This window comes from Lissotriton helveticus, chromosome 10 (genome assembly GCF_964261635.1).
Source record: "Lissotriton helveticus chromosome 10, aLisHel1.1, whole genome shotgun sequence".
In the NCBI taxonomy this organism is placed as follows: domain Eukaryota; kingdom Metazoa; phylum Chordata; class Amphibia; order Caudata; family Salamandridae; genus Lissotriton; species Lissotriton helveticus.
Genome location: NC_136071.1, coordinates 1,054,354,775 through 1,054,380,570, shown reverse-complemented (window position 1 = coordinate 1,054,380,570; position 25,796 = coordinate 1,054,354,775). Strand labels below are relative to the sequence as shown.

General features: G+C 47.7%; 1 protein-coding gene across 2 annotated transcripts in view; it reads left to right on the top strand.

Annotated features, from left to right (window-relative positions):
• DGKB (diacylglycerol kinase beta) overlaps positions 1-25,796 on the top strand; it is a 1,755,973-nt gene that overhangs the window by 400,231 nt on the left and 1,329,946 nt on the right. For both annotated transcript variants that reach the window (XM_078663763.1, XM_078663762.1), the window contains 2 exons: positions 1,855-1,929; positions 15,743-15,862. In XM_078663763.1, the coding sequence (XP_078519889.1) occupies positions 1,855-1,929; positions 15,743-15,862 (195 nt within the window). The remainder of the gene's footprint in view (positions 1-1,854; positions 1,930-15,742; positions 15,863-25,796) is intronic.

The window sequence follows — 25,796 nt, the reverse complement described above, 5'->3', positions numbered from 1 at the left end:
GTTAAGTTTAAGGTTTTATTAGGGGCCTATAGGGTCTGGACCATTGCCAGGAAAAAGTTTGGGATTGTGCGGTTACATATTTATTCCCCTGTATGCAATAACACCCTATTTCCGGCAATCTTTCACGATACGTATTTCCAAAACTGGTCAGAGAAGGGTGTTTTGTGCATAGGGGACTTGATGTTGAATGCATAATTGCTTACGTTTGAGGCTATCAAAGAGAGATTCGGGATCGAGAATAAGCATTTTTTTTAAATACTTACAGATAAGGGATTTCGTTGCTAAAAGACTTATTAATCGTGACTGAATCCCTCTATTAGGTTTAATTATTGGTGGCCAATCCACAATATCTTCATTGTATAAACTTATTAATGCACTGATGGATGATGACCTGAGCAAGCACTTTGAGAGATGGCAAATGAGATTACAAGCTGGTCAAGGGGAGTGTGAAGATTCACTCTTGTATAGCCAAATTACATGTATCCCCGCCAATCTACGAGTACAATGCTTCAAGACTTAGTGTAATCTATATATGACTCCGGCGCATATTCATCGATTGGGGGGGGGACCTCGGGGACATGCTGTCCTAGGTGTGAGTTGTTGGCTGCAGATAGCATACATATATTTGCCACCTGCTCTGGCCTGTCCCAACTGCTGTTTAAAATAGAGCAGCGTTTAGAATCTATATTATGATATGTAGTGTCATTGACTCCCCAGGTTACTAGTTAGGGATTTCTAATCAAGAAATGGAGGGAGCAGATCGGAAAATGGTGTACATAGCAATGGCGGTATTTCGGCTCTGGTTGGCTACTGTCTGGCTCGATCCAAATCTTCCCTCATTTCATGTGTGGTTCAGTAAATTACTATTTACATATAATTGGGAGTTATCAGTGTTTAGAAGAAGAGGGAGCAGGGCAAGAGCCAATGGTGAAAAGATTTGGGATTCTCTAACTAAATGGTTGGAAAAGGATTAATCGTCCATTTAATTGCAAGCACTCCTAAGCTCGTCATGATGTTTTTGTTTGTTTTTGATTTAATAAGCTATGTTTTTCTCATGTGGGGATCCACGGTGGGGGGGGGCCGTTTGGGGGTAGGTAAAACGAAAACAAAATTGGGACATTATGCATGGCTTTTCCTTTTTTTCTTCTTTATGTATACGAATATACGCTATACTGAATTATGTCTTTTTCTTTTTTGAATTGGATATCTAAAAAAAAAAAATTCTTTAAAAAAGAACACAACCAAAAAATCAGTTACTGTAAACAAAGATAACATTCTTTATCAAATACCCATACATGGTTGTCAGGCTTCTTTCCTGTTTCCGTTTGTTAGGTGTGACTATCAAGGAAAGTAAAGTCAAGTAGTTTTGTAAAGGTTGCCAAATTTGAAACCTTTTAATGGCTAGCTTAATAGCTTTTATGTTCTAAGTGTCCAGTGCACGATTTTTGCAAATCAAATTACACCAAGCCTTGTAAGAAACATTTTCCACAGTGTTCAAATTAGAACTATCGAGCTGAAAGGCATTAGTAAGAAACATATCAATTAAACTTGATAGAAGATTTTGATGCTTTTCAAAATCATGGCACCTGTCTAAAGATATATTACAGTAGGAAAAGGGAATTGTTTGACCACAAGTATCTTATGCCAAATCTATTTTCAAAATGTATTCATTTTAGGGCAGTCGAGATCTGCTTTAATTTAGTAAATCAATATATTTGTAAATTCTTGTATTACAACATTTATGCTGACATGAAATTTAAGCAATATTTCTTAAATATAATTATTTGAAAGTACCTAAATGTAAATCATGCAATAATAAATTAAATAAAAAAAGCCTTCCATTTTCCCATTTAGGAGCTGGAAAACATAATCTGTCAAATGATGCATGTTGCAGAGTATCTTGAGTGGGATGTTACAGAACTCAGCCCGGTAAATATTAAGAACACATTATTGTAATATTTTTTGACGGTATGAATATTGAAAGTTATAGTTGATATATTCTGTGACTTTGAAACTCATTACCATTTCATTTAAGATACAAAGAAATTCATTTTACATATCAGTGTTGTTCAACCAGGGCCCATTTATTAGTTAACTCAGAATTACACCTTATATTACTACCAAATTGCTTCTTATTTCTGTATACTGTTTTGTGAAATCCTTAGAACAATGCAAATGGAATGAGAGACTAAAATATCAGGCAGGATTTGGGCCTTGAGATGTGAGCTTGGTGACCATTATATAAGCATTCCAGTATTCAGTATTGGAATACCTATTATTGATTCAGCATATCATTCCAACACATTTGATATTAGCAGTAAATAAACATCTCAGAATTATTTCATTAACTCCCCCACCTCCTTTTCCTGGGAATATCCTAAGATATGGAACATTGCATTTACTCAGGGTTACATGAGAGCCAGGCGTTTGAGATGCAATCTTTTAAACTGTAAGGCAGAGCACATTTTTATTTTTTCAAAAGATAATCTTCCATTGATACACACAAAAATGTTGATGTCTTCTTAGTAATCAATAGTGGATTGTGGGTATAAAGTCTGGGCATGCGCTGCCTAAATGACTGTCAACTGGATTTTCTCTTTAGTGTCAGTGGTCGTTTATTCAATGTAAGTGGAAATTCATGAAAGGCGAATTCGAATAACCAGATCTATCCAATATTTGTTCTGTATGATGATTTTGAGAACTGTGTATATGCCTCTGCACCTGTATTCAGGAGTTTTGAATTTCAGAGGTGTGACAATGCAGACCTCTTGACCTGGGAAAGACCCAGAACTTATATAAAGGAATTGTTTACCTTGGCTCAACCGCAGATTATCTGTGGAGGTAATCGAGTTTTCTAAGGTTATTTTTAAGGTTATTTTACAAATTCACCTCATTATGCAGTGAAAAACTTTGGTAGCATAGTCCCAGATAATGCGCCCTTATCTTTGGCACAAAACTATTGGTGAGCAAGAGATATAGTATGGTAATTTCCCACTTCTCCTTCTGCAGATGATGTAATTTATGTTAAACCTCTTTAACATTTCCTTAGATGTCACAACAGGCTGGAAATGTGTCAACTGCCCCACACCCATCAGTGACACCCATCATCTAGATCATTGGCAGAGCCTGGGCTGTGTATCTCTTGACAGATCTGGACACATGCCTGTTAGACCTGACATCCTTTGTGTGGTATTCCCCCCAATCACTTTGCTTTCACTCCCCTGTTTTGCTAAATTTGTTTGTGTTGGTATTAGGACTCTGCGCACCTTACCCCTACTAACCAGTGCTAAAGTGCTTGTGCTGTCTCCCTTAAAAATAGTAAAATTGGCCTATACTTATGGTGGTATATTTAATTTGCTTATGGGCCCCTAGTAAAGTATACTATATGTACCCAGGGCCTATAAATTAAATGCTTTTAGTGGGCTGCAGCGTTCATTGTGCTTTATAAAACATGTCATAGGCCTGCCACTGCAGTCTCTAGTGCAGTCTTAAACTTCCATTTTGACATTACAAAATAAACCTTTTACAAGGCCTACATCTCCCTTTTTAAGACTTCTAAATCACCCCTGATGTAGGCCCTAAAGGCTCATAGTGCAGGGTGCATGGTATTTTAAAAATAGCTCATATGCGTTTAAGTTCTTCTATATGTCCTGGAAGTGAAAAACCCTTAATGTCATGTTTCAGGACCCGGGCCATCACAGGTGCAGTCATCGAACTCAGAGGGATGGCCTCTGGATAACGGTTGGTGTGGTCCACCAAAACTAGGACAAACCTTTTCCCTAAAGCTTTTTTGAGGTCCAAGGGACCAACAATGTCAATGCCCACCCTTTAAAACAGAGTAAAAAATACAGGTAAAGTCCGGGGGGCCTTGAACTTTTTCCCTGCCTTCCCGCTGGTCTAGCTGGTATGACAGGTCCTCCAGAATGCATCCAAGGATGTCTTCATCCAGGGCCAATAGAAGTGGGTGACAAGCCTAGCGAAGGTCTTGTCTTGCCACAGATGTCCTGCCAGGGGGATATCGTGAGCCAGCATAAGTAGAAAGCCCATGTACCGCTGAGGGACCTCCAGCACATGGCATGCTCCATGTCCAGGAACCCTAGGCTTTCTGTAAAGGAGGGTCTTCTCCTAATAGATAAGGTGATCTCCAGAGGAATTACCTGATACCTAAGCTTCAGTTTGCCACCTCAAGTCCTCTAGATTGGGACCACTCTTTGAAGGCTTCTCCAAATTCCTCCCTGGTGGACCACCCTCAACTTGCCACCAATCAAGCTCAGGCTGGTCACCCATGGTGGCAATGTCCTCCTTTGTAGGCTCGGGGACATCCACCTCAAGTGTCCAATCAACCTGGACCACAGGAACTTCAGGGGCTGGTTTCCCTCACCCCTTGTGATTACTCCTATTGGCTGATTCCTGGGCTATTTTTCCCGGCTCCCTTAACTCCCTTCACAGGCAGCGAGGGAACTTGTGGTCTTACAAAGCCATTCAGACAATTCTAACATCTCCAAGTGTGACCTGAGCTCTACCTCGTTACAGATAGTGTGCTTGAGGTCATTGCCCAAAAGACAATCTATCGGCATGGCAGGCTCTCAGCTACTTTTAGAGAACCTGAGACCTCCCCCTACTGAGAGGGTACTAGAGCCACTTGAAGATGATTCTCACAGTTGTCTGTGACTATGACTTTGTGGAATATGTTAGGGAAGACCTGCTCTGAGGACACTAGCTGACACCTCACAGTAGTCATGCTGGATCCTGTGTACCTCAGAGACTCCATCGGTTGCCCATTGATGGTGACGCACTGCCTATACTTAGAAGTATTGGAAGGTATATGGTCTTTTGACACCATCCCCATGTTCCCATAGAGACAGTATTCCAACTTCTGCCCCCCAAGCTAATTGGAATCACCTCCTCCCCAAGCGCTGCACTCACCAATCCAGGTGTTTGCTCATTGCTGTTTTTTTCCCTCCTCTGTCTTCTGATGGGACCCATGATCACCTTTTTGGGAGATCCCCCAAATGCCAGTTTGGACACTCTGATGCTGGCCCAGAGGTCTGCCTCCTGAGCATGGTTCATGGGCTCAGTCAGCTTGCTGTCCATTGGATACTGGCACAGTCTGTAAAACAAATATTGAGCATGGGCTCAGTGAGAATCAAGCGGTACAGACCATTGAAATCATCAACCTTGCTGCCCCTCACCCAGCAATTCAGTACCTTGCTGGAGTAGTTAAGGAAATCCACCTAAGATTGATTTGGTAGTTTGTAGCTTTTGCAGTACTTCACAGGGGTCAGAAAGGTCGAATAAATAGGTGTATTCTGACCTATGTGTAAACTCATCTGAATTATGAGTTGGAAGCTATTTAATAAATCAGAGGGTCAGTCCAAAATTAGCAAGAAGTACGGCTTTCACGAGGGTATACCTGGTTTGGTCCTCTACTCCTAGTGTTAGAAATGTGTCCCTCCCCACAGGAGGCATATGTTCCCACAAACCAACCTCATGTGCACCTCTGGGAACTTGTGAACCCTCAGTGTCACATCATAGGCAGAACACCACTGCACTATGTCATCTCCCACCACATAATTGGGCACCAGATTTTTAGGGATGGGGATCTTTTTATCCTTCAGACTCTAGATGTATGCTGCTCCTATTATTGCTGGACTCAGCTTGTTTAGCTTTTAAAGTACAACTATCTGAGGCTCCTCACATGAGCAAATTGTTTCTCCTCCAGGGCCAACATTTCTTCCATTTATCCAGAAATCCCTCCCTGCCTTCCTGTAAGCCATCTCCTTAGGAGACAGGCCATGTGAGGATGCCTCTGGCAGGGAGTTCCAACGTACGAAATGTGTCATCCTCCTACCCTGAAGACTGTGTTTCTGGACTGATATACAGGTCCTCATCCTGCTTATCTATATCAACCTCCTCATTTCCATCCTCTGTTTCTGTTGTCAACTGTTGGGCCTCTGTCCAGGCCCTCAGAAATCTTTGAAGCTGCAATGTCTTGGTGCCCTTCTTCATGTGGACTCCCCTTTCCTTACAGAATAGTTTGAGCTCAACCATAGTGTAACTTCCCAGATGGCTCACCCAAACTCCTTTTACTGCAGGTATGGTCTCAGACAGTCCAGTGGCAATGAAAGTAGATTTGGAAAAAGAAAAAAAAGGCTAATCAAGAAAAATAAATCCTTAGAATGGTCTTACATTACTTTTATGGGATTGAAGTGTAACACAAAGTTACTGTAGGTCACTGCACGAACAAAATTCCCAATCATAATGCAGCAACCACAGTTATTGTCAGGCTGACAAGCAACGCTAAATTAACCTGTGTTCAACCCTTTGGTAGCTTAGCGCAGTGCACGCAAGGTTATCTTAGAGGACAGGTGTGAAGTACCTGTTCAGCATTTTAGTGTGAAAATACAACACTAAAATGATTCTACACCGAATTAGGCAATAGAGTCAATTTTTATAAATGAAACACGACAAAAATATCCAATCAGTAGATCCAGAGATATGCAATTTTAAAGATTTAAACAGTGCCAAAAACCACAAAGCGCCAACTGTGGATATCTGTTCGCACTGGACTGGGAAAAAGTCACAAGATCTGGCCGACCACAATTGAAAGTGGACCAGCTGCAGGGACCAACTTGGGCCTCCTGAACAAGAGTAACTTAAATCTTGGTTGCAGAGCTTTTAATTGGTCCCAAATTGAGGATGTGTTGAGTAGCTGAGGTCTCCTTCCGATAATCTCCTTCAACAAATGGATGACAGTCTGGAATGGGCGCACATTTTGGTTAGTAGTGATGTATTTGTGCGACACTTAAAACAGTTATAACATGAAATATAACACAAAAATGATCCCATACCAGCTTGTTATATAAAGTAGATTTTAATAAATAAAACAAGTCCAGAGCAACAAAAATCTAATCAGTAGAACTGCAGATATGCAATGCCAAAGATTTAAACAGTGAGGCTGCGGTAGTGATGCAGAGTTCTTGCAAAAGAAAGTCCACTCAGTAGAGGTGAAGCGTGATTGTGCTGTGCAGAAGAGGAGATGTGTCAATTCCACGGGGTCCACAGTTGGCCTGGCCGGACCTTCAGGCCCACTTCTAAGGGTTCAGGATTGGGGATACACCAATTGTTAGGGTAGAACTCACAGTTGCAGAGTTCAGGTGCTGATATGCAAGAGACTAGCTCATGGAGCACTCTGGTGTTTCTGGAGACAGGTTACAGGCCCAGTCCTTCAAATCCAGGCAAGAGGGCAGCACAGCAGGCAGCAGTCCTTCAGGGTAGCAGGTCAGCAGAGTAGCAGTCCTTTAAGCAGCAAAGCTGTCCCTCATCCTGGCAGAGCCTTCTACGGGTCCAGATGTATACTGAAGAGTTGGTGTCTGAGGTCCAATCTTTATACCAGGCGCCACCTTTAAGGTGGAAGAGCCTTCCAGAAGTTTCCTTTGGAAGTGCACAGTTTTCCTGCCTCCCCTGGCTCCAGACTAACTACAAGGGGTATGCAATCCTTTGTGAAGACAGGACACAGCCTAATATATATAAGGGGGGCTGTGCCTAACTCTACCATCCCATCCTGCCAGTGATGGCCCATCTGACACATCTAAACTCTCTTTTGTTTGTGTATGTCTAGGAGAAATACACAAAGACCAACTGCCAACTACATCCAGTAAGAACTGTTCACTTGTTTGCATTTGGAAGTTAGAGCATATAAAATGTAATAAGGTAACTCCAATGGTATCCTGTAAGGGATGCAGACCTTGCAGTAATGAAAAACAAATGTAAGAGTTTTTCATTACCAGGACATGTAAAACTTAAACTTACAGGGCCTACTTTTTAAATGCATTGAACTCTGCCTTGTGGGGCATTTACAGCCTGTCCTAGGGGTGACTTGTAGGTATTAAAAAATCAGGTGTGGGGCGTGGCCAAAATGGCGGCATGAGCGGACGTGTCGCTCCCGCTGATGGCCTGATTTAGCGCTGGCCTAGAGCCTGTTCTAGCTTACTGTCTGCACTGGTTTGGGGCCGGAGAGGTCCCGGTAACGTTGGGACTTGCCCAGTATGAGGACTGTGCCTGTGGAAGCGGAACTGCGGAGAATATCGGCAAGGACGACGGGGCCAAGCAGTGGTGCCTGGAAGCTGTGGAAATTACGGGGTGGACCCGGGACGGGACCCTGTGCAACCTGGAAAGCTCAGCGACTCACGATCTGACCCCGATACTCCGGCCTGGGCGAGAGGGAGCGGAAGGAGAGAGGTCGCTGCAGTATAGTGCTGGTGGGACCCGGCCCTCGTGTGGCATACACGCACCTCTGTCGTTGGGCCTGCGCGGCAACAGTTCTAGGCCCGCCAGCGAGGTTGGCCGCTTTCCCGCTAGGCGGCAGGGAGAGGAGTACGGCAGCCCTGCAAGCCCTGGCAGAGATGGGCGGGACTGCGGAATGCCGTCAGAAGGCATCGGGGCATGGAAGGCCCGCCGTGGGGGGTCACTGGAGGAAAGCGGTGTGAGTGGCCTGACCAGCTGGCGTCTGTGGGTCTGGACCCCGGTGGAGGCAGTCGCGGGCCCGCTGGTGGCCTTTGGACTTGCTCCTGCTGAGTGGTAGACTGGGGGAGCACACGACGGGCACTGCGACGGAGAGGGACGAGGTCCAGTGAGGCCTTCGGTGGGGCACGGTGCACCCCTCCCCCCTGGGCCTACCTCCACAAACAACGTGGGCCTGGAGCGGAACGGGGCTAGCATTGCACCAGAGAGCCTGGAGTGGAAGAGGCCCCCACGGAGACGGCCCGCAGAGGTGTTGCCAGCGGGTCTCCAGAGTGCCGTTTGGGAGGTCTAGAGCCGCTACCCTGCGAGATGCCCAGTGATCAGGTAGGCCGACTTTCTGGCCGGTGCAGGAATACATTGTGGGGATTGCCTGGAGCTCCAGGGAAGGCTGGCTGGCTGGTGAGGGCACCAAGCATCACACGTCACAAGGAGCCATCGCGACAGCAGGGCCCGGAGGATTACCGGGAGGAAGGAGGGGTCCGTCTGCCATTTTGAGACTAGGCAGCTTCGGGGAGGGCCCGCGGTGGTGGTGGTAGCCCATATGATTGAATGCTGGCTGGGGTGTGGTCCTGGGAGTCGGAAGTGAGAGTGGACTGTGACGGAGCAGACAGGGGGTGTGGCGGAGCGGAGGCGGAAACTGTGGCCTGCTTAGAGTCCCCGAGGGACCGGCAGAGCTTGGTGTGCCAGTGCTGGGTGCAGTCCCCCTGGTGAAGCTGCCTATTGGGTCCATCGGTGCCTCCATCGAAGTCTGACACTAGGGAGGTGTGAGTGCTGACTGCCTGGAGGCATGGGAGCCGGCATAGCCTTGAGGAGTCTGGGTGCTGCAGGTCTTGAACGGCGATGTGGTGAAGACTCTGGTGGCGAGAGCTCCCACCGCCCCCAGAGTGTAAAGGTGCAACCCGTGGGGCTAGGTTGGTTGCCGAGACAGGGCTCCTGGGGCTGATCAAGCATTTGGAACCACTGCAAGGGTAGTGGCCAAGTCTACGATTCAGCGGTATCTGGGACGCGCAATGTCCACTTTCAGGGGGCGTAAGGACAAGACCTTGAAAGATCCGTTAGCTAAGGCGCAGGCGACTTCGCAATCCAACCCCATGGCTACTAACGTCACCCAGCCCGCCCCCGACCGAGAGGAAGGGTTGGAGCCCATCAACAAATCCTTTCTAGAATCCGTATTCACCACCCTGCGGGAGGATATCCACGCCCAGAAGCAGTAATTCACAGGGGAGATCAAAGAGGTTTGCAGGGACTTGGACAGTATGGGGGAGCGAGTTGCGGACCTAGAAGGCAAAAGAGGTGGGAACGACACAGAAATAGCCGCTCAGCAGCAGGAAATTATACAGATCCATGACCCACAAGTAGATCTACAGACACACCTGGAGAACCTGGAGAACCGCTCCCGGCGCCTCAACGCACGGATCCGGGGAGTGAAGTTGTCTGAAGACTCGAACGACTTGTTTCTTTTTGCGAGGGAACTCTTCAATCATATTCTGGGGTGCCCTCTGGATGCAGAGCTTTGCCTGGACAGGGCGCAACGGGTGGGCCCCCCGCGCTCTGCCTCGGCCCCACCCCTGGATATCTTAGTGTGTACAGGACTACCGCACCAAAGAGGAGATCCTCCAAAAGGCCCGCCAGATGCACCCCCTCTCCTTTAGAGATCAATCCCCAGTCCTGTTACAGGACTTATCTGCTCTCACCCTGCAGAAGCGCAGACTCTTTAAGCCAGCCACGTTCTTCCTGCAACAACGCTACATCTCCTATAGCTGGGGTCACCCGTTCCACCTTGTGTTCAAGCTGGACAATAAACTCTATCAGCTGTGCACCCTGTCAGAAGCATGCCGTCTGCTGGGCATTGATCCATCAGCCACAGACAGACAGCGACTCGGCCAGCCAGGCCGGGGACCATGATGATTCTAGGCCTCAGTGGCGTCAGCAGAGGCGACGTCGTAGAGTGAAAAAACCTCTTGCGGCTGAGATTGTGGAGAGCCAGCGTGCCGCAGTGGAAGCGGTCACATCAGACTTAGCTACATCCCAGCCTGGCTGACTTTTTGTAACTCTCTATGGCCTACAGTATGCTTGTTCTTGGCTTTGGGCCGTTGGTGGGAGGGGGTACTTTGGAAATTGACGCTCCACCTGTGTTATTGTGTTACCAATCATCTGCCGATGAAGGACAATATGTCTGAACGTATTTTTCTTCTATTTTTTTGGGGTGGGGTGGGTGGTGGGTGGGAGTGTAAGGGTCTTTGTCCACCCGATGCCTACGATTCAGTCAGAGGCTAGAGTATGGTTCCCAGAGGGCAAATAAACATGCTGGGCTCTTAGAACTGCTTCCGATTGCATGCTTCGCTGGATGCCCACATATGACATACGGTAGATGCCGGTCACGGAGCTTAAAATACTCACACTTAATGTGAGAGGCTTAAATAATCCGGTCAAGCGCAGGGCTGTACTGCTATGTTTAGAACAATCTCACGCTGATATTTGCCTCCTACAGGAGACGCATCTCCTCCAACGGGACTGCTATCACCTCCGATCTCTGAAGTTTCCCCTTCAGTTCTTTTCTTGTAGCTCCACCAAGACGACGGGGGTTGGCATACTTGTGTCCCACAGCTTCAAGGGTAAAGTCTTACACAAAGCAGCAGAAATTAGGGGTAAACTGTTGACCTACAGGTTCTCTTTAGGCACTATTACATTTACTATTAGCTCCATCTATGCACCTAATGTGGGTCAAAAGAGGTTCTTCCACATTGCGCTCACAGAGGCCATTACCACACTAAACCACCACAGGCGGGATGTCTGAACTTAGTTTTCTATAAAATTTTGGACAGATCGTGTCAGCGCACCACCCAAGCCGGATCACTCTCCGAGTAGGGTCTGTCTTGTTTAAGCAAGTTAGGTTTCAGGGACCTATGGCGCAGCTTCCACCCCCAAGAGAGGGAATACTCTTATCATTCTAATGCGCATAAAACATATGCTCATTAAGATTATCTGCTTGCGTCCTCGCCCACACATGCATTAGCTACTAAAGTGGAGATAGGAGTTGCCTCTCTTTCTGATCATGCCCTGGTGACCGTGGTCCTCTTCGTTCCCCCAACTCAGTGCGCGCAGTCGACATGGCGCGGTAGGGAGACGTTACTGCACCGCAAGGAGTTGGTAGCACGAATTCAGCGTACTATCACAGACTTTCTTTCACACAATAGTAACACAGATAACACACTAGCGACGCAATGAGCAGCTCTGAAAGCTGTTGTCAGGGGTGAGGTTATAGCGATTTCTGCTGCAGACAATGCTGAAAGGCAGCACAAGTGAGACAACCTCACCCTGCAAGTTAGGGAGTTGGAACAAATGTACCAAAGAATTGGGCGCCTAGGGTATGGAGGCAGTTGAAGGCAATTAGGCAGCAGCTAGTGGCTCTCAACCAAGATAGGGCAGAGCTTGTCGCTTTGTGGTTGTGAAGCGCATATTACACCGGAGGGGATAGATGTGGGTGGTTATTAGCACACAAGTTACGGGAAGCCAGACAGCAGCAGACAGTGCAGGAAATCATTAGAGGCAACGGTCAGCACATCTCAGAAGATCATGACATTGCCAAAGCCTTCAGGGATTTTTATGCTGACCTCTATGCCGGTGATGTCTCTGTCATCCCGGAGGAAGATGGGTTTTTAGACTTCATCCCCCTTCCGACCCTTACACGAGACCAGGCGGACCAACTAGAGCGAGACATCCGGCAGGAGGAAATCCTTGCGGCCATCTCCCGCCTCAAAATGGCAAAGGCCCGGGGCCTGATGGCTTTCCAGCAAGCTTTTATAAAACATTCGGCCTGCAGGTTGCCCCCCTTCTGGTGCGCCTTTTTAATTCCTTCTCTGAGCCATGGGCGATCCTGAGTGATCTCTTGGAAGCATCCATTGCAGTCCTACTAAAGCCGGGAAAGGACCGGTCGTAGTGTGGGGCGTACCGCCCTATATCGCTTCTCAATATCGACCTTAAATTATACACAGGGATTTTAGCTGCCCGCCTTGGACCTCACATGGGAGGCCTAATCGATCCAGACCGGCTTCATCCCTGAACGCCAAACCTCCGATAATACTAAACGGGCCCTACATCTCATTGAGAAAGCAGCGCGCATGGCGGGGGAATATATGATGTTGGCTATCGATGCCAAGAAGGCTTTCAACAGGGTCCATTGGCCCTATTTAGCTTCAGGTACTTGAAAAGGTGGGATTAGGACCGAAGTTCCGTACATGTGTTCTGAAATGTTATAAATTCCCGACCACCACTTGGCGAGTCAACGGCTATACATCCCCGTGGTTTACCATTGGGAGGGGTACGAGGCAGGGTTGCCCACTGTCACCCCTACTTTTTGCCCTTTACATGGAGCCGTTGGCACAGAAATTGAGGCTTAACCCGGGGGTGTCTGGGATCAAATTTGGGGGCTATGGCCACACGATTAGCTTATTTGCGGACGATGTCCTGATTTCGTTGTCCCAACCAAAGGAAGCACTGCCCGTCTGTCTTAAAGATCTGGAGTTATTTAGTCAGGTCTCCGGATTCAAGGTCAACATGAGTAAGTCGGTGGTCCTTGACCTGTTTTTAGAGAAACCCACACGAGAGCTGTTGCAGGCCTCATTCCCTATTCAGTGGGCGACAGAGGCGGTTCCCTACCTGGGGGTTCAGCTGGCACCTTTCCTGCGGGATACAGTCACTATCAACTATGCGCTGCTGAGATCAAAGATTCGACGGGAGTTGGGGCGGTGGAAAAACGACCCATTGTCGTGGCTGGGTAAAGTCGCGGCGATTAAGATGACTGTCCTCCCCCAGATTTTATATTTATTTTGCACTATACCTCTACGGCCCCCATTGGGCTGGATAATGCAAACGTAGTCGGAGTTTGCTCAGTTCATATGGAACGGGCGAAAGCCGAGTCTGAAGCTACAGCTGGCGATGCTTCCGCCGGAGAAAGGAGGTATTGGACTTCCAGATTTAATGCTCTACTTTCAAGCGGCTCAACTACGCCTTCTGGTGGAATGGAGTAGATAGGAGTCCGGAAAGCATTGGCTATTCCAAGACCAGGCAGTAGCTAGTAGGCCCCTGCAGGAAATTCCTTTCCTCCGTAAACAGCACAGACCCCCCAATCTTTACGCCTCCTATATTACAAGGGTTTTACTGGAAGTCTGGGACCAGACGAATGTTAGCCATGAACTCACCACCTTCCCGTCCCCCTTTACTCCCATTGTGGACAATCCTGATTTCACTCCGGGTTTGGATTCAACAGCATATGCGAGGTGGAGACCAGCAGGTTGCCGGTACATCTTTCATATGTACATGACGGAGGGGGTAATTCCCTTCTCCCATTTTAAGCAGGAATATGGAATGCCAGAGGGGGATAGGCTTCGATACTTGCAGGTTCGGCATTGGGGGCTTAGTGAACAAGTGTGCTCCGTGGCTGACAGACGCCTTACACCTTAAGAATATTGGTTACTCACACGCATGACAGATAAAAAACTAATTTCAGAGCTATACAAGATGCTGCAGGTTAAATACACACATGTTTATAGTGCTGGCAGAGCACGCAGGGAGAAGGAATTGGGCAGGACACTTAGTCATAAGGAGTGGGAGGGAATATATCACAGAGCGCGTTACTCTGCATACCATATGGGACTCACGAACACCCTTACCAAAAATGCGACCTACAGGTACTACACCCCCGAACGTCTCCTTGAAAAGGATCACAGTAGTGATGCATTATGCTGGCAGGGTTGCGGGCAGGTGGGTACACTAGTGCATCTGCTTTGGGACTGCACGCAACTCCAGAGGTACTGGAAACAGATTTTAGACGAGGTAGATGCGCACTTTGAGACTGAGTTCCCCCGTCTCCCATCGTACGTTCTCTTGGGGCTACCGAATCCCTTGACGTACCCGCTGCGCTCCCGCAGAGGTCGCCTGATCGCGATAACGTTGGGCGCGTTGATGCAAAGCATTCTCTCGCACTGGTGGACTGTTCATGTCCCTACATTTCATGGGTGGCTACATCCCCTCTGGCTAGTACTAGGTATGGAAAAGCTCTCATTGACAGCGGCTGGGGAGGGAGCAAAATATGCAGAACTGTGGCAGCCCTTCCTATCCTTACTGGCCTCAGAGTTCCCGTGAGGTCACCTGTCCCCGATACCTTACATTATTGCATCTTTCGGAAGCCGAGTGTTGAGGGCCCGGCTGGGTACGAGATGGGTGTGGGGGCACATAGGCGGTGGACATTGAACAGGGGTGGAGGGTGAGAAGGAGGGAGTGGTGGTTTTGGGGGGAGGGGGGATTGGGGTAGATGTTTTACTTTTTTCTGTTTCTTCCATTACGGGATTGCACGCAATGGCTCTCTTTATTAGTCTAAGCTTCTACTGGTACCGATGGTCTCACTTGTCCTTGATTTTTGAATTTTCATAATACCAACGAATGTAATGGCTATATCAGTACAGGTATAATTATGTGTGTGGCAATCCTTCAATAAAAACGATTTGATACCAAAAAACAGGTGTGGGCCTGCCAAAAGGTTTATTTTGCCTGGTCGACAAGGCAGTTAGAGATTGCACACAGGCTGCAATGTTGCAGGTCTACTACTAGCATTTCATTTACAGGCCCTAGGTACATATAGTATTACTTTACTAGGAGCTTTTAAGTAAATTAAATATGCAAACTGAGGATAAGCCAATGTTACCATGTTTTAAGGAGTGAGCACTAGCACTTTAGTACTGGTTAGCTACAACCATCAAAAAGGAGGTCAGAGCATTATGAAGGAGTAAGGCCAAAACTTTGAGTGAAGACCACCCAAAGGCTGACAAGTCTAACAAGTGTGTTTCAGGATTTTCGTCCTTCGCCAGCAGAGATTAACATGCTGGTTTAGGGATGCTTGGAAATTCTGTTAGCAAAGGAAGCTATGTTAGTTTAGTGCTAACTGTTATACATGATATGCATTGAACTAAATGTAACATGCATCAATCTACTTAACATATTGAAAGGTATTTCAAATTTTACACAAATATCTGGTACTGAATGGAGTATAAACCTCATACCTAGGTTTTTGGCTTCTGAATTAACACCAAATAGATTTTTACTCATTTGAATACTATAGTATTGAACATTTGACCAAAATTCGAAAGATGACTATTTTCGTTTTCTATTTCAGATTTCTATGAATGCATTGGTAAATGTATTTCTTGTTTGTATAATTTAGATTCTTCATGAAATGATGGAAGAAATTGACTACAATCATGATGGGATAGTCTCCTTGGAAGAATGGATACAAGGGGGAATGACAACAATCCCACTTCTGGTGCTCCTTGGTTTAGAAAATGTAGGTACAACAAAGTACACATTTGCAATAGATTTCTCTGTTTTATTTCTATAGTATTCATTTTTATAATATAGTGCAACACTTCTTTCCAACTGATCTTAAGAATAGGACTTATTATAAGCATAGTTGTTAATTATCATACTCAATACAAAAGTATACCATGGGGTACAATAAAATCTAATACAAGTTTCTGGGGAATAGCATGCAAGTTATGCTGTTTAATGCACCAAAATCCACATGGTATGGTAAATACTGTTCACATTTCCCCATTTAATTTTTGTCAGTTTTGACCTGTTGAAATTTAGGGAAGGTTGAGGTGTTTAACGCCGCTGTTAGTTATCGGATTTGTTCAATAGCTTCCAACTCATAATTCAGACAATTTTACACATAGGTCAGAATATGAATATGAGACGTTATTTCGCATGCTATTCCTCCGCGGTTATTACTTAGCAATAACCGTTAATACGCAAGTTTTTACTTCGCATACGATTACATTGAAAGTGTTAATGTATGCAAAGTAAAAACGTGCCTAGTGATAAAAATGGTATGCGGAATAACAAGTCATATTTAAAAAAGATAGGTTTAAAACACAACACTACAATAAATAATAAATAGAAATACACTACCTTATACATCTAAAACACCAAAACAATACCAAAACAATAAAACACTACACTACTGAAACACCACTACACTACCCTAAACGCTAAATCCCTACCCCCTGCACGAACATACACATTCGGCTACTCCGGTCCCTACACTCATTCACTACCCATCACAACCCCCCAACACTACACTAAACGCTAAAACAGTAAACAACACTGCACTAATACCACAACACTTCCCTTAACCCTAAAACACTACCCCCAGCATGACTCTGCCCCTAGCCCCTTCCTGTCCCTACTCCCAAATACTACCCTGCACAACCCCAGACACAACCCTAAACCCTAAAACACTACCCTACACTACATTAACCCCACAACACTACCCTAAATCATAAAACACTACCCCCAGCACAACCCTTCCCCTAGCCCCAGTCCTGTCCCTACTCCCAAGCACTACCCTGCACAACCCCAGACACTACCCTAAACCCTAAAACACTACCCTACACTAACCCCACAACACTACCCTAAACCCTAAAACACTACCCCCTGCACGACCCTGCCCCTACCCCAGTCCGTTCCCTAATCCCAAACACTACCCTTCACGACCCCCTACACTACCCTACACCCAAATACACTACTCTACACTACACCTACACAAACGTACACACAGCCCCACTTACCTCTCTCTCCTCGTGAATCACCTACCACTGCTCCAGCTTCCTGCGTCTTCGGAGTCGTACTACGTCATTTAGAAACGGAAGTGCCTAAATAAAAACAATGATGTGGATATCCTGCGAAGTAACAGTCAAGCGCAGTAAAACCATGCGAAGTAAGGATTGCTGTGCACTAACAATGCGAAGTAAAGGCAATCCGAAGTAGTGGCCGCGTAGAAAAGGTCACCCACCGTCAGAATATACTATCTATTCTACCTTTCTATTCATAATCAGGCCTTAAGTAGTAGCATGTGATCAAACTGGGGTACTGCAATGCCCTTTATGGAGGTCCACCATGTCAGCTACAGTGAATACAAGTAGGGCTGAATGGTGACGTGTTTCATAGCTTCAGCTTTAGGAAAAAATACCTTGTCGCCACTCCATTGAAGGAAACCCATGTCTTCCTGCAAGTGTTTGAATGTTCTTCTAGATTTAAAAGCTGATCTTCAAATGCTTACACATTTTTAGGCCAATGCATCGAGCACAAGAAAATCACATGGTGTTGTCTTGCCAGATGCATGATGTTGTCAAAAGTGAGACTTTTTAGGGGCCCGTAGACAAACTGTCAATCTGGAGGAAAGAGGAGGTTTTCTACGCATGGAGCCAGGATGTAGAACAAATTGACTGCGTATATTTGACAAGAACGCTCATTTCAGCCTTATGGAAAGGCAATGGGACAACAGCATTCTGTTAATCCATCTGGCTTGATGGATACTTAATTTGAGCCAGTGGTTGCAAGTGGGACACACAAGCAATCGTATTTTGGGGATGGCATTTCTTTTTTTCCTCATCAGACTTTGATGCAGAGCAACAGAAAGGAGAGCACACAAGGGGGAAACAGGAAAACCAAAAAAACTTGAGTAAAGGAGAAAGCCGAGATGAAAAAGAATCTGCAAGAGTGAGACAAAGGGTTAGAGAGTGTCTGGTGGTGGATTAAAAAAACATGATGTGGAAATAGAACTACGCAGCTTTGATATGTGGCACGCCGAAATTCAATTTAAGCAGGCATGACATTCTGAGAAATACCTTGTGCCCCAGCACTTATTCATTTAGAATTAGGTCCTAGGTATAATGGTTTGTTGCTAAATAGTTTAATATTCATTGCAGTGTTTTTGATGGGGATCGATGTTTCTCAAACCTAGCGCCTTCACATGGTCATGTTTTTGCTGTTTCCAATCTCTGGTGTAGTATTTATGTGTCACTTGAATATTTTTTTGTGGAAACAAAGACAGTGTTATGATTAAAATAGTAGAAAGCCTTTGATTATTAAATATGTCCCTTAAGTCCACTGAGCCAATAAAAAATATGTTGAGCAAACTATTTTCCCAAATTTGAGTAATGCAATGAGGTTTATTGACTGTGCGTGAAGAAGTCCTGAGCCAGGAGCAGATGGAAGACAAAGAAGCTTAAGATGGTCTCCTACCGAAGGAGCTGAATCAGCAAATAACATATTAGTGCTGTATCACATAAATAGTTTTATGTTCAATTGATTTCAATTTGTTTGCGGCATTGACTGTATCACATTTTTGACTTATGAGTGTTATATCTATATTTTAAGTTAATGTCCGAAACTGTATAGATTCAAATACTGCTACTATCATCAATGAAAAATATGGGTTGTCCTTGCCACGGCCCTGCTCATATGGGCGGGATACCCGTCACCCCCTCCCAACACAATCCCCAAGAATGGGAAGACGGAAACGGTTCTTGAGCTTTTGGAAGGCGGTGAGGGAGTTACCCTCACCGGCCGTATTTATTAAAATATGAAACAAAAATTAAAACATTAAATTAATAGTTTCATATCATGTACAATTTCATTTACACATTACGATGCATTTTCTCAAAATCAAATTGTACATCCTAGCATTACGGGCCAACGGCAAGGTCGTAACCGGTGTCAGATCCCTAATACCATAACTCCCCCCTCACTTGTGAGGGGCGGGTGCCCAGAGGACTGTACCTCTGTGCCAACTTCCAATTTCCCTTGTCTTAACGGGGGCCCCATATTTACTCGGCGCCATCTTGGTGGTCATCCGAGGACTCGTGTGAGGTGTCTAGAAGGTAGCGTAGACCCCCCTCCCACCCCACACTGCTTACCACATCCGCCGTCGCGGATGTCCTGGCCCCGGGAAATTCCCAGGAGGGGCCCGTAGCCCCTCCTCCCCAGGGAGGGGCCGATGACCGCCTTCCCTTTCGGCGTCCCCATCCTTAGAGGGTACCGCCTCCCCGTGTGAGGGGCCAATGGCCGCCTCACCCCGGGTGCTCCCATCCATATTGGGTGGCGCCCCACCTCTAGGGATCTTCCAATTACTGCTCACCGATCATGACCTTACCGCCCGACCAGAAAATAAATACGACAGTTTTTTTAAACTAAAGAGAATAACAGTTATACTGGGCATTTCAAAACATCAACCTCCAATTATGCCATAACAGTTTTTACACTTAGCTGTGATACCTCACCAGAAAAGAACAACCATTTTATTGTCATATCACAACCATCCCAACTTTTTCGAAACAACCTGAGAAGAGATAATATCCATGTCAAATGACTTTATTGCAATACAAATCGCTGTCATCAGGGGCTGGTGGGTGGGTCAAAATTGGCTCCTTGTTCCGTCTCGGGCTCACGAGCAACGAGGAGGTGCAGCTTCCAAGCACAGGAACAAGAGGATGTTTCCTTGGCAAGATGCTCCTTTTATCCTTCTTCGGGAGGGCGTGGACCTTCCCCAACACGCCTACGGGGCGGTTCGAACAGTGTAGGTGACTACGGGCATACCAGCCAAGCCACGCCTCCCGCCCAAAACGGTTTCCCGGGGGGATCGGGGTACTCCACCATACGTTCGGGGGGACCGAGTGGTCGCCCCTTTCCATATGGGCGGGATACCCGTCACCCCCTCCCAACACAATCCCCAAGAATGGGAAGACGGAAACGGTTCTTGAGCTTTTGGAAGGCGGTGAGGGAGTTACCCTCACCGGCCGTATTTATTAAAATATGAAACAAAAATTAAAACATTAAATTAATAGTTTCATATCATGTACAATTTCATTTACACATTACGATGCATTTTCTCAAAATCAAATTGTACATCCTAGCATTACGGGCCAACGGCAAGGTCGTAACCGGTGTCAGATCCCTAATACCATAACTCCCCCCTCACTTGTGAGGGGCGGGTGCCCAGAGGACTGTACCTCTGTGCCAACTTCCCTTGTCTTAACGGGGGCCCCATATTTACTCGGCGCCATCTTGGTGGTCATCCGAGGACTCGTGTGAGGTGTCTAGAAGGTAGTGTAGACCCCCCTCCCACCCCACACTGCTTACCACATCCGCCGTCGCGGATGTCCTGGCCCCGGGAAATTCCCAGGAGGGGCCCGTAGCCCCTCCTCCCCAGGGAGGGGCCGATGGCCGCCTCACCCCGGGCGCTCCCATCCATATTGGGTGGCGCCCCACCTCTAGGGATCTTCCAATTACTGCTCACCGATCATGACCTTACCGCCGCCACAGGCCGGATAGTTGACCGGCTATCCGGACCCCCCAAAAACTCCTACTATAGGTCATGGCTACTCAAACTTTTTAACCAAGCTAGGAAGTCCCCTATGAGTAAGACATTTCCTTCCCGGGACAAATGGACCCCATCCTCCAGATACATATGATCCCCCCGAATACATCCATGTGGTACACAATGCAATTTTCCTGTGCGAAACAGTCTACCTAATTTGCTATTAACCTTCTTTACCGAGTGATTCAAAGCTGACACAGAGAGGGCCCCCCGCCACACCTTCCGAGGAATCATGTGTGACCATGCGATCGTGCACCCCGGAACCCTCCTTGCCAACCAGCTTACCGAGGCCAAGATTAACTCAAGAAGTACTCGTCGACCAATGGTCACCAAATCATTGCCCCCAAGATGTACTATGATTACAGACGGCGGTGATCTTGTCCGCCCTAACAAACCCTCCATAAAACCTCGAAACTGGTCAATACAGAGCCCGCCCCTTCCGTGGAAGGTCGCCCTGTACCCGTATTCCCCCGCAACGTGAATCATGTCACCTGCTTTGAATACATCTGCGGCGCGCCTCACGTATGAGTGGCCAACGACCCACACCACTCTTTCTTCAGCCGGTGAACTTTGACCGCTGGTCCCCAGGTGTCGGGTCAACAGCACTGACCGCCCCGCAAGGCCTGCTCGTGCAACTGAAAATCAAACAGAAAACAAGAAGCGTGAGTGCATGACAAAGGCTTCACAACAAGTGCAACCGCACATACCTCTTATAGCAATTCGAGGACCAACGCCCCAATTGTTTCACTTTTTCAACACTCAGACCCCTGGCTGTAGCCTCCGTAGCAGCCCCTATCCGGAAGGAATGGGTCCCAAAATCGCTCGGGTCCAAGCCCGCTGACGCGATTGCCATTGATAACACCCGCTGAAACTGAAACCTCGTCAGTGGGGTGGCATCGGTGTGTCTCAACAAACTCCCCCCCATGATGCCGCCCTCTGCGCTAAATACTCCTCCACGCATTTTACCAGGCACATGGGAGACTCCGGGATCCGCTGGACTACCACACTGTCACCGATGGCTTCCTGATCGGTCTTGGAACTGGCTATTGTGACCACCATTGTGTCACCCTTGATCTGAATGTGGTCTCGACACAGACCTCCCCCGTATCCCACTTATTCCTTGCTACCAGCTCGCTCACCCGCATAGCCCCATGGAATGCTAATGCAAAAGCGGCCCGGAACAGCACCGTCTCTGATTGAGATGAACAAGTCGCAGGGAGTACGGACATTAACAGGGACAACCTAGCCAGATCTATCGGGTGCCTTCCATCCACTCTCCGACCCTCAAGGCGTTGCCACCCACGCAACGCTCTTTTCACGAGAAAGGACGATGTGGGGTCCTGGATGCCATGCGCCTGTGCCATGAAGGCAATGGCGGCCCTGTGCCTGTTGGCTGTTGCCAGTGATCGGCCTGCCTGATGTAGTGCTACCAGAAATTGCAGAACAGACTCCTCCTGTCCCCAATGCTCCCCCCCCGTTGAACCCAAAAATGCCCAATATGAACGGAACGCTCCTTCATATGCCTTCCTTGTCCTGTGTGCTAAACTCTCTCCCACGAGGTTTTGTAATCCGGGGCACCGAGAGACCAGAGAGCTTCGGGAAATGGTGCCGCCACCAAGTCCGCTGAGGGCAGAAAAACCCCTGAAGGCCTGCATATGGGAACGAGAGAGTGCATCAGCTGCCTGGTTCAGTACCCCCGGCACGTGTCTTGCCCTAAAGTGGACATTTAATCTCATACATAGCAGGACAATTTCTTTCAGCAATCTCAAAATCCATTTGCAGCGTGCTGCCTGATTATTGATACATTCAACAACAGTCATATTATCAGACCAGAACACCACAGCACGATCATGCAACCCCTCTGGCCATGTTTTCAAGGCCACCAGAATGGAGAACAGCTCGAGGAACCCGATGTTACCTGTGAGCCCACTATCGTGCCACCACGCCGGCCATGTTTGTGCCGACCATTTCTCACCAAATATGGCGCCAAAACCCACACTCCCTGCCGAGTCGGTCCACAACCCTAGCTCCTCGGAGGAAACTGCTGGCTTGTTCCACACGACACGACCGTTGAAATCCACCAGAAATGCCAACCATATGCGCATGTCCTGGCGAACCTCGGCTGACAGTCTTGTGCGGTGGTGTCCTTCCTTGAGACCCACCATGGCTTGTGCGATAGAGCGGGAAAAGGGGCGGGCCATCGGTTTTACTCTGAGGGCAAAGTTAAGCTGACCCACAACCTGTTGCAGCTGATGGAGAGTTACTTTTCTCTCGCCAATGCATACTTCTAGTGCAGCCTTAAACTTCATTACCTTCTCCCTGGGCAGACGGAAGCACCCCTCTACTGAATCAAGCTCAATTCCAAGAAACTCGAGAGACGTAGATGGCCCCACTGTCTTACCCGGTGCCAATGGCACACCAAAACTTTTCATGAGATTACAGAATTCCATCAAAGCCTGTTCACATTCCGTGCCCCCGGCTGCCCCCAGAAACAGAAAATCATCAAGGTAGTGCATTACCTGTGTGAGGCCCGTGGCTCTAGCGAACGCCCATTGCAAAAAGGTACTGAACTTCTCAAAATATGCACAAGAAATGGAGCAACCCATCGGCATACATTTATCCATATAATAACGTCCTTGGAACACAAAACCTAAGAGGCGCTGATCCTGTGGATGTACCGGGAGCAACCGGAACGCTGACTCAATATCTGATTTAGCCATCAGCGCTCCGGGCCCTAGGCGATTCAACATGGCGACGGCCTCATCAAAGGATGCGTACCGCACCGAACACAGTCCCGGGTCAATCGCATCGTTCACCGAAAGACCCCTAGGAGCAGACAAATTATGGATCATCCGAAACTCACCTGGGTCCTTCTTGGGGACTACTCCCAACGGTGAACATACAAAATTAACTACAGGCGGGTGCACATACGGCCCCGCAACCCGACCTCGGGTCACCTCTTTTGCAATTTTTGCCTGCACCACCGTCGTGTTTCGTTGCACAGATAGTTGATTCTTACACTGTGCTTCCCCCCTTAAACCCCCCGCCGGGATGCGGAAACCATATGAGAAACCGTCTCGCAACACCCCAGCAGAGACATGGTCTGGGTATCGGTTCAGCCAAGGGATCAATGCCATGATGTCAACAGGAGTGGGTAACTGTGCCCCTCGGGCGATGTTAGACCTGTTTGGCCCCCCCTCTACCTCCCGTCTCACCATTCTTTGCTCTGCATGAACTCTCGGGGTGGGAGGACTGTCCACACCCTGCACACTCATGCCTGAACTTGCATGTTCCTTGTGGCCTAGTGCACTTGCCTCTGTTAAAGCTCCAACACACCCCTTTTTTACCTGAGTTCCCATTATTCTTGTTGTGCTGATCCCCATTGGCGCCTGCCCGAAAGGGCGCCGCCAAGTACTGGCGGAGAGGCTCTGCGCCATTCCCGCCAAAAGAAGACAACCTCGCCGTGTTCGGCATAACTTGCTTCTGCCAGGAAATGGAGTCGAAACAATCCCACGTCAGAGATGAGTCGTGCTCCTTGGCCTTACGAAATTTGTTATCATAACCCATCCATTGATTACCTTCATATGCTTCAAAAAATTCCATAATACGTGTCTGATAACAGGCCAATTCTGACAATACTTCAGGCCTACGTTCCCCCATGATTGCAGTAAACATACCGAACGCCCTGGCCCAATTAGCGATTTTTTCCTCCACCCTGAAACCCGCCATTTTTGCACGCCATACACTCGGATGCAACAACTCCTTCTGATTTTTAACGTGTTCTATCTCGTAGTGATCGGTCAACAACGAAAACATGTTCACATATTTATCGGCCCAAATCCTCTCTTTCACATCCATCGGGATATCCTGAACAATTTTTTCCCTCCTAGAGGGCAACGACCCCTCCCCTGCTATCGGCAACGGCTGCTTACCAGAACCATGAGCCGTATCTGTAGCAGCTGTTGTTCCAACGACCGGTGCCGGTTTTTCCGAGGGAACCTGCGGGGAAACAAGAGGAGAAGGTGCCTTCGCAGCATCTCTCGATTGCCGCAACTGCTTCATTATCAACTTGGCCTCTGCCGCCGTGTCTCTTGGTGCCGGAGCACTCTCGTTGTTTTTTCCCAACCATGCCGCCAACTGAGCGGCCAGTTCGGGAGGCATATCCCCCTCACTCACGGGCGTAACTACCACAGGGATCGGCTGTCCCGCGTTCGGGATCGGAACTGGGGCCCCCACTGGACCGACCGGGCTCGCCGGTGGTGACTCAAAACCGGGGCCTCCCCACCTGCCGCCCTACTCCTGACCCTTTTACCTCTCCCGGCAGGGACTATTCCCGGCAATGCTGGCCCGATGGTTTTCTTCGGTCTACCATTCATTGCCGCCATCTGCTTCTTCATGTCCGCCATATCTTTCACCAGCGTGCGAAGCAGTTGTTCAGTCCCAACTTTCTTTCCGACCCTCTTGCCAGGCATCGTATCGTGGGTATTCACACGAGGTCCTGGATCTAAAGCTTCGGACTCACTGAAAGAGAAACACAAAAAATTACAAGTTCTCAAAATTGGCTCCTTGTTCCGTCTCGGGCTCACGAGCAACGAGGAGGTGCAGCTTCCAAGCACAGGAACAAGAGGATGCTTCCTTGGCAAGATGCTCCTTTTATCCTTCTTCGGGAGGGCGTGGACCTTCCCCAACACGCCTACGGGGCGGTTAGAACGGTGTAGGTGTCTAGGACAACCCTTCCTGGGCGGGAAAAGGCGCGCCCCGGCTACGCCACTACGGGCATACCAGCCAAGCCACGCCTCCCGCCCAAAACGGTTTCCCGGGGGGATCGGGGTACTCCACCATACGTTCGGGGGGACCGAGTGGTCGCCCCTTTCCATTTCTCACTCATGCATGGATCTCAAAAAGCGTTTTACCCTGTCTGCCAGTAAGAGGTATTTTCCTTAAGTTGGCTTCTCTGTTTCCATTTAAAGGACCTTAGAAAATATTAACTGTTAGTCACTTCATATGAGCGTATTCCACCTGGGTTGTTCCTCTATCATTCAAACCCAACTCAAGAACT